This window comes from Pseudopipra pipra, chromosome 2 (assembly GCF_036250125.1).
Source record: "Pseudopipra pipra isolate bDixPip1 chromosome 2, bDixPip1.hap1, whole genome shotgun sequence".
Lineage (NCBI taxonomy): Eukaryota > Metazoa > Chordata > Aves > Passeriformes > Pipridae > Pseudopipra > Pseudopipra pipra.
Genome location: NC_087550.1, coordinates 84,209,328 through 84,218,801, shown reverse-complemented (window position 1 = coordinate 84,218,801; position 9,474 = coordinate 84,209,328). Strand labels below are relative to the sequence as shown.

The 9,474-nt window shown below is 42.6% G+C and overlaps 1 protein-coding gene across 3 annotated transcripts; it reads left to right on the top strand.

Moving 5' to 3' along the window:
* Positions 1-612: 612 nt before the first annotated feature.
* Positions 613-8,644, top strand: AKAP17A (A-kinase anchoring protein 17A). Of its 3 annotated transcripts, XM_064646169.1 has the most exons (6): positions 679-731; positions 1,062-1,090; positions 1,538-2,280; positions 4,281-4,429; positions 5,032-5,272; positions 6,757-8,644. In XM_064646169.1, the coding sequence occupies exons 3-6, from the start codon at positions 1,606-1,608 to the stop codon at positions 7,651-7,653; spliced, it is 1,962 nt and encodes a 653-aa protein (XP_064502239.1). In that variant the 5' UTR covers positions 679-731; positions 1,062-1,090; positions 1,538-1,605; the 3' UTR covers positions 7,654-8,644. The 3 variants fall into 3 exon arrangements, with proteins under 3 accessions (XP_064502237.1, XP_064502239.1, XP_064502238.1); XM_064646167.1 differs by having other exon boundaries at positions 613-731; positions 1,062-2,280; XM_064646168.1 differs by lacking the exon at positions 679-731 and having other exon boundaries at positions 797-1,197.
* Positions 8,645-9,474: the final 830 nt, after the last annotated feature.

Below are 9,474 nucleotides of genomic sequence, written 5' to 3'. Positions count from 1 at the left end.
GTGTCCCAGGCTGACAGAGGGAAAGCACGTCCTGTAGAGTGCAGCTGAGGGGCTGCTTAGCCTGGAGAGGAGGAGGCTCAGGGGAGACCTCATCACTCGCTACGACCACCTGAAAGGAGGTTGTAGCCAGGTGGGGGTTGGTCTCTTCCCCCAAGCAACCAGGACAAGAGGACACATTTGCAAGCTGTGCCAAGGGAGGTTTAGGCTGGACATTAGGAAGAATTTCTTCACAAAACCAGCAATTAGATATGGGAATGGACTGTCCAGAAAGTCACCATCCTTAGAACTGTTTAAGGAAAGACTGGACGTGGCACTAGTGCCATGGTCTAGTTGACATGGTGGTGTTCAGTCATGGGTTGGACTCAGTGGTTTCCAACCTAATTCCAACCTGTGAATCTGTGAAAAGGGGAAACTGCCATACTAGGAAACACAGCTGTCCACACACGCTGGGTGCGTGCCCGCTAACCACGCTGTGCAGTGTGCGTCCCTGTGGCAGAGCACGAAACGCGGGCCGGGCATTCACCCACAACAGGGCGGAAACACTTCCTCTGTGACCTGCTGCTCTCCCGCCCCGCCGCCAGGCGGCGCCTCCCGCCTTGGCGAGGCGCTACCATAGAGCGCGGCCCCCCCGCCCCGCCCGGCCGCTGCGGCACCGGGTCGCGAGGAGGCGGAAGCGGAAGCGATGTCGATCCCGGCGGCGCGCGCGGCGTGACGCGTCCCGGCGGCTGCGGGTGAGGCGGGAGGGGGTGTACTGTCTGGGAGCGGGACACGGACGGAGGAACGGAGAGAGGGAGGCGGAGCTGGGCTCCACTGCCGGGGAGCGCGCCGAGGAGGAGGCGGCGGGGCGTGCGGGTGACCCTGGGAGCGGCGGGCGGCCTTCCCGCGGAGCCGCTCCGGGGCAGGTGCCGGCGGGCCATGCGGCCGGGGGTGGCCACTGCCTGCGGAGGGACTCGCGGCGCTCCCCCGCCCTGTCCTGCGGGAGCCGCTCGGCGCTGCCAGCAGGGACGGGGCGGTGCGGCTTCGGGCTCTTAAATCAAAAGAGCGCTTTTCTCTCGTTGCAGACACTTTCCAGATCTTCCTTCCGGAGAACGTGAGATCTGCCTCGGCGCCAGCCTGCTGGGGTTCCCCGGTTGTTAAGTAAACTTGGGAGCGGTGTGACATCGCGCCGCCAGTCCCTTCCCTCCCTTCTGAGAAAGGGTAGCTGCTTTCTGAGCCATCACATACCAACCTCATGTATTCCTAAGATTGTCATCAGCTTCTTGCTTTCTATTCTGAGGCCTTACAGAGGTTTAATTACTTACAGGATCTAGCGGTTATAAAGTATTTTAAGATGTTTGTACTACTCGGTTTTAGCTATCTAGTTCACTCCTGTATTAAGAGACATCGTTTTAACTTGGGAATGGTTAAATCGCCAAAGAATTAAATTATTTATGGATAAGGGCTATTTTATTTGACTACTGTTGGCCTGCAACTTAAACTTGCATCTTTTATTTTTTTATCCTATGCTTTTTCTTTGTTATGGCTGCTGCAACAATAGTTCATGATACATCAGAAGCTGTAGAGCTCTGTGCTCCCTGTGGGTTATACCTTAAGCCCATTACAAAAATGACCATCAGTGTGGCCCTTCCTCAGCTGAAGCAACCGGGAAAATCCATTTCGAACTGGGAAGTGATGGAAAGATTGAAGGGGATGGTGCAAACTCACCAGTTTTCCACTCTACGGATTTCTAAAAGCACAATGGATTTCATTCGGTTTGAAGGAGAGGTTGAGAACAAAAGTTTGGTTAAATCTTTCCTGGCATGCCTTGATGGCAAAACAATAAAGTTGAGTGGCTTCTCTGACATTTTGAAAGTGCGTGCTGCAGAGTATAAGATTGACTTTCCTACCAGGCATGACTGGGACTCATTTTTCCGTGATGCAAAGGACATGAACGAAACTTTGCCGGGGGAAAGGCCGGACACCATTCACTTGGAGGGCTTACCTTGCAAGTGGTTTGCAGCAAAGGAGACGGGCTCGGAAAAGCCAAGCGAAGAAGTCCTAATAAAAGTTTTCCAGAAATTTGGAGAAATCCGTAATGTGGACATACCTATGCTGGACCCTTACAGAGAAGAAATGACTGGCAGAAATTTCCACACTTTCAGTTTTGGAGGCCATTTAAATTTCGAAGCTTATGTCCAGTACCGCGAGTACGCGGGTTTCATCGAGGCCATGAACGCTCTGCGAGGGATGAAGCTCATGTACAAAGGTGATGATGGCAAAGCAGTGGCTTGCAATATCAAGGTGAGAGACTGCAAGCTTTTTTTTTTTATGGGAACCCATATGAAAGACCAAATACAAATAAATGTTATTTCCATAGTGCTTGAAACCTACAGCTGTGTACTGTAGGGATGACAACAGGCGACACTGACAGCACTCATGTAGCTTCATGGAACAGCCCTAATACAATTTTAAATAGAAAATGTTGGCAGAAAAATGTGTTGTTAGACTGTGTGAGCAAAGTGAGTGGAGTTTTGCTTTTTCCTTAACAAGACAGTTCCAGAAATGAGAACTGCTGATGGAAGGATCAGGTTTACAAACATCACTTTCTAAATAGTTTTAGAAAATAACGTGTGTTTATAAATGTTGTGATTTCACTTAGAATTCTAATTCTGAACAAGTTCAGACAGATTTCACCAAAAGGTTGACTTTAAAGTGCATAGTTCTTTCTTGTGTTCACTACAAATTGGAATTTGGAGAGGGGTGGGAATTTCATAGCCTTTGTATTTGGTCCCTATATTGACAATGAGCTCTACCAGACAAGTGTCAGAACTGTGAAGTTTAATGGCTTGTATGGCCTGGGGAATACACAGTTAATCATTACTGTACCTCACATACAGAAGGGCCCCACAAAAATTTAAATGAGAGTGGTGATCTCTACCACAGTTTCATGTGAATGCACTAGCCTTAATTTATAATATTTATGTACTGTGTTTTCCAGTACTATTTTTCTGTAACCTATTTGTCTTAGAAATTACAGCTATGATAGGAGAGATCAAGACAGTCAGTTCAGATGTAGTATCTATGAAAGCTTGGCCTCAAGAAAACTTACTCTGGAGGTGGCTTGAGCATTTACATGTTGGCTGAGTGTTTGCCAATATGTTTCAATATGCCCAATAGTCATTCATCAAACCAGAAATTGCATTTCAGAAAAAAAACTAGAGTATTCCTGTGTGTAATGTGGGAACATGCAAATATTTGTGCAAGTTTAGTCAGTGTAAGTAAAATGCTGTAATATTTTATCTTGTTATCAAAGCTTGTCAGTTGCAGCATAAAAACTGTGGCTTGGCCCAGTGAAATTCAAACCTTCACTTGCACACAGAGGATCAGGGTTCCCAAATTTAGTTTGGCTGTGCAAGAGGAAGCATGTCTTCCTGGCAGCTGCCCTGTCAGGGCAGATATCTGTCATACAAGGTCACAACACCTTGTGTGTTTCCACCTATCTGTCCTTTCAGCCTGTTAGTGAAACATCATTTTACGTAGAGCTTGGGTGAATTAAACTGCAGAGCGTGTGCCCCTTGTTCTCTTCCCCATGGTTCATGACCATGGGTCTGTGGGAATGTTTTAGAGACACCTGGCTCCACACAGAATGAGAGATAAGGACACCAGGGCTGTGATGTCTTCTGGTGTCCTGTTCCAACATGCAACTGGACATGGCCAAAGTGTGTTCATGTGTCCTGGAAGTTTACTGGTTTTGAGGTCTCATTGATCAGATGTGCGTATCTTCCTTGGGATCCTCAGTCCAGTGTACCTCAGTTTGGGAATCTTGGTGTTAGAACTTGTGGGAAAGCACTTGCTTAAACTGGGTGCTGAATGTTGTAGAACTATTTCATTTGCTAAATTTAAGAATCAGTTTTAAACAGAAATAGGCCTGTGTTTAGACCAATTTCTACCTAATGCTGTACAGTCCCTAACAGCGTGCATATATTAAGAGTTCTGTATATGCCTGTTCTGACATGTTGAAAACATTGGACAGCCACAGCCTAAGCCACAACTGGGGTTTATGTTCCTTGTGGGACACAGAAGTGTAAGTTGGTATCTGATCTTGCTAGTGCACAGTCATTTAATACCTAGTTACCTGGTTACAGTAGCTGGTGCTTGCTCTGGGTACATAGAGAAGTTCTCTTTCTTTTAAAAAAGGGTTTGTATTGCTGATTGTACTTACACTGAGGTCTAGGTTAAAATTGGTAGGTTGTGAGAGATTTTTAATTCTGTCTCTTTGTTTTCAATTGTGTCCTGTAAAGGTTTCTTTTGACTCAACAAAACACCTCAGTGATGCATCAATTAAGAAACGTCAACTTGAAAGGCAAAAGCTTCAAGAGCTTGAAAAACAGAGGGAAGAACAAAAGCGTAAAGAGAAAGAAGCTGAGGAAAAACAAAAAGAGGAAGAAAGGTATTTATTGCTTTTTACTTAGTTATATTTTTAACTATCAGGCATATCAAAACCATTGTTACTCCTTCATATCAGTGTCAAAAGATAGAAGATAACTAAACAGAAGTTTCCTGTAGCTAAAGTGAAACACTTAACTCTGAGTGGGGTTATTTAGGTTATAACTTATACTTACGTTCATTTCAAAACTCTAAACCTGCAAAATACTCAATTTCCCAAAAATTGTGCTGTTAGACACCCGATCTCGGAAACCCTTGGCCTTTAGCATAACTGAAATAAAAACCACCACCCCTGCACACATTACTTGGCTTGGTATTTTACTTCTCATCATGATAATTCTCTGCCCGGTTGCCTGATGCATGGTTATTGTCTCTGGTCGAATAGGTTTGTAGCCATATTTTGTCTTTGTTTTTAAAAAATGGCAGGCTGATGACTGCTTGCTCTCGCAAATAATGGTTAGAATGTTCAGTTTTCTACTTTTGTTCTTCAGTAATCAATAAGAGTTACTTAAAAGGAAATTTACTTACAGTATAAAAGGTATTTTTACATAGGAATCTAAAATTGTAACTGGCCTAGATAAGGTAAAAATATTCATCTCTTTTTAGGAAGCAGAGAGAGCTTGAAGAGTATGAGAGAGAGAGAAAAAGAGAAGAGAAGTTGCGCAAGAGAGAACAGAAACAGAAAGATCGTGAAGTTCGACGAAACAAAAAGCAGCTTGAAAAGCTTCAAGCTGAAGAACAGAAAAAACTGCAAGAGAAGATAAAGCTAGAAGAAAGGAAGCTCCTGCTAGCTCAGAGAAATCTGCAGTCCATTAGATTAATTGCAGAACTGCTAAGCAGAGTAAAGGTAACTTCAATATTTATTTCAGAAGCTAATGAAGAAAGCAGCAGAACAAAGCCTGACTTAAGAGGGGTGGGGAGCATTGTTCATTAAACAACAGGTTTACTACCTCTTTGGATGCTATTCCTTAGACAAAAAATCAGAAAAGCACAGTGAAACAGTATTTCTCCCTTGGAAAATTATGCACATATAGGTAAATGGAAGAGTGAACTTGAAACTCTGGTTCTTAATGACATTTTTTACCTGAAAAGTAATAGGCAGGCTTGCTCTTAAGTCCAGTAAAAGAATGTGTGAGCTTGATAAAGTGAACTAAAGGTGGAAGATGCAAAACTCCTTTTTTTTTAGTTCCAGTTTTGATGCTGTTACCCATCTGGCTTTCAGCAATTCTGTTAACTGTTCTTTGCAATTTCAAAGAATAAACTTTCGTTAGTTGATATTTGAAAATGTACAGAATTATTTTTCTGTAGAAAAAGAACTGTCAGCAAAGGATTTAAATGTTAGGTCCTGTCTCTAACAGTGTTGTTATTTTTTCACTGAAACAGTGAAGCTTAAGACTTGGATAAAGTCATGTTAGAGTGTAATGTATGCTAAGTATTTTCTGCAGAAATGAAAGCTGTGTGGCAAAGCATGTTTTTTTTCCTTCATGCTGGTGTGCCTCAGGAGTGTTTTTGAATTCATAGAGTGCTATGTACAGACCAGTTATATACTGGAAGAAGGGAGAAATGCTTTTGGTAGGCTTCTAAACTTTGTAGCTGCAGAACAGAAAGGTTGCCTGATGAAACAGGGAGTATGTTTCTGTCACTTGGAGAATTCTAAGGTCTACACTAAGCTGTTTGGCTGGGTCAGTTTAAAAAAATGTTTAAACTGTCTTTTTCAGTATCATGAGTTTCTAAAAGTGGTTGACAAAATGGGAATCAGTTTCTACGTAATATTTGTCTGTTTTACAGACGTAAATACGTAATATTTCTGCTGGTTTTTATGAATTCATTGTGAAGTCATCTACAAACTGCAGATTGCAATCATCTAAGAGAAAGTCTTCTCAGTGAAATTTAAAATATTTTATATTTGACTGATTATTTTTTATTTTTAAATTTGGCTGAAACCTTCAAGTGTTGGCCCTGATAAATGTATTTCAATATTGCAGATTTCACATTGTTCTAGCTCTTGTTACTGTTGTTATATTAAGGAGGCATACAGACCAAGCTTTGTTTTTGCTGTGTGAAACAGCTAGGAGCAATTAACACTCAAGAATCGTGAACCAATAATGTTTCACCTCAAAAAGTTGTGTGTTAGTGGGTTTTGTTGGTTGATTGGTTTGGGGTTTTTTTCCCTTAAGGAAACGTCATTTTATTTTGGGATGGTTAAGTTCTGTTTGTTAGATTTTATTTTCCTGCCATATTGCTACTTTTCTGTTATGGTACAACTTGAAAGCATGAGCAGGTATATAAATGGTTTTTTGTTTATTCTTATCTTCCTTTTGACTGTTTTAGACAGTAAAGCTTTTGGAGCAAGAACAGAATGAAGAAAAGATTTGTCTTCAGCAGCTAGAGGAGAGACGGAGGCTCCAGGAGGCTGAGCTTAAACGTGTGGAAGAGGAAAAAGAGAGAGCACTGGGGTTGCAGAGGAAAGAAAAGGAACTGAGGGAGAAACTACTGAATAATCTTCTGAGCAAGAAAATGGATGCAGTTAATCAAAACAAAGAAGAACCTGAAGCATCTCATTCTGACATACTGAAAAACCCTAGTGGTGTTTCACACACTGTGTCATCCAGCTGCATCACTTCTACCTCAGGACAGGCCGTTACTGGCAAACTGGCTTCCGGCTCTCAAATAGAAGTAGCATCCCCTGAAAGTGTAAACACTCAATGCAAGTACTTAAATGGCAACATTCATAACAAAGTTCCCATCAAAGAAGGTCAGAATCTTCATACTACAAACTCTGAGAGGTGTTCTGAGAAAAGAGGTTCAGGGGTACTGTCATGTGTTCCCACTAATAACCAGGACCAGAAGAGCCTCTCTAGCTGTGACCAGAATACACACAGGAAGGGCTCACACTGTGAGCAGGAGAAACGTAGCACAGAGCCAAGGAGAAGAAAGAGCCGTTCATGTAGTAGCATAAATAGTGATGACAGTAAGGGTAAACGAGAGAGCAGCAGACACAGAAGAGATGTGAGTTACTGGGATGAGAAGCGCAGGAAAGAAAGGAGGTATTATAGGCGCTCTAGCAGAAGTTACAGCCCTCGACGAAGCCGTAGTCCTCGTCGGAGAAGTGTAAGCCCCAGGCGTTCACGTTACAGGAGAACTCGCAGTAGGGATCGTAGACGAGACAGAAGGGAAAGAAGTCGTAGTCGCAGAAGTGTGAGCAGGAGACGAAGGCACCGGAGGTGATCGTGGAGCAAGCGAAGGAGTACTTGGAGTGGGTAGTGGAGGCCTTGACTCCTTTGAAAGGCTGTGATTGGACAAAAGGGCCAGAAAGTTGTAAACCAGACCTCGTCGGTGTGACTGCTATAGAAAACACGTTTGTTTCACCAATGCTTAGGTTGTATCTAGTCCCTGAAATCAAGAACATAGATGCCTGATTTTTATGACCTTTGTTGTCTCTTTCTATGTTTCTACCACAATGTAGGTATAACCACCTGTGCTTGTGCTAAAAGCCGGTCTATTTTCTTCACTTTCAGTTTTCTAAAGCTTAATTTTAGTGTGTTAAGTTTTTATCTCTGTATCACCTAATTTGGCTTGAAAAATACATGGATGCCAGTTATAGGAACTACAGAGGTGACAAACTATTACATACAGATTTGATTTGAAGTGTTTTCTGGTTTAATCAATGAAAACATGTTTAACAAAGTAGAGTTTTTACTGATTGAGGTGGATAGCAGGACTTTCATATTTTTCTTAAAACTGACTATAAAGATATGCAGGATACCTTTTAAATGGCTATGATTCCTTCATATGTCTTTATGATGCCAAGCTTTGTGGCCCAAACTATTCTGACATGTAATGCCTTTGTATAATTGTACTTTCCATGTAAGAGAGGCACACTGGTGTAGGAAGTAAGAAGCAGTGGTAAAATCGTTGAAAGTTGTTCCAATATTTTGTTGACATTTGGCTTTGTAATTACTTCAGGTGGCATAGAGCTACTTGAAGCATTTTTTCAGGTATGTAAAGAGCTATACATTATCTTGAAAAAGGGGCCTTCTTGCTAAATTATTTTTACTTGTCATGTTAAAAGTAAGGCTGCAGTGTCTCTTGTTAAATCCATTTAAGAATACTTTTGCTTCTAAAATGCAGCTCAGGAATATTAAAAGCTATAACATTACAGTGAAAGAGTTTATTTTGCATTTTTATGGTAAAATTAAAAAGAAAACTTTCCAGTGAACTGAAGTTGCTGTTTTCCTATGTCAGTATATTAAAATCTGCAGAAGTGCTGTATAAGAAGAACCTGTTTGTTGAAAACATCACTCAACACATTTGAATAATGAAGGTCAGCTGCTCCTCTTCATTACCCTGTTATGTTACAGCTATGTCAGCTGTTAATTCAGCAGGACGTGCTCTATATCTACAGCCTTCAGATGCCATTTTCCTCACACTGATGCATGAAATCGAAGTGTGTCCATTTCCTTGAGTGTCAGAGGAGCACCGTGTGCTGCAGCTCAGCTGGATCCCTGGCTGACTGAGTTTCTATGTTACTTTCAGTGAATTCATGTGGGATTTGTTTTTTGCTAGACCATATTGTTGAAATCTTTGTAGTTACTAGCTGTGAACAGAAAAGGTAGACATTTACAACACTAAATTGTGAGGAGCTGTTGTGTCCCTTGAAGACTGAGAGGCCTAGACAAATCAGAGGGCTGGGCAATCACAAACTATATGAAGTTTAGCAATGACAAGTGCTGGATTCTGCACCTGGGATTGGGCAACCCTGATTGTGTGTACAGACTGGGGAATGAGATGCTGGAGAGTAGCCCTGCAGAAAGAGATCTGGGGTTCGTGGTCGATGTGAAGTTGAACATGAGTCAGCAGTGCCCTCGCAGCCAGGAGGGCCAACTGTGTCCGGGGGGGCATCAGGCAAAGCATCACCAGCCGATGGAGGGACACCTTCTGAGTTGAGGGAGTTGATTGTCCTCCTCTACTCTGCACTGGTGTGGCCTCAGCTTGAGGGCTGCATGCAGTTTTGGGCACCACAGCACAAGCAAAAGAGATTGTCCAAAG

Coding starts and splice junctions, on each gene's coding strand:
- AKAP17A (XM_064646167.1), top strand. CDS start 1,519: ATGGCTGCTGCAACAATAGTTCATGATACATCAGAAGCTGTAGAGCTC. Junction 2,281..4,280: donor CAGTGGCTTGCAATATCAAG/GTGAGAGACTGC, acceptor TGTCCTGTAAAG/GTTTCTTTTGACTCAACAAA. Junction 5,273..6,756: donor AACTGCTAAGCAGAGTAAAG/GTAACTTCAATA, acceptor TGACTGTTTTAG/ACAGTAAAGCTTTTGGAGCA.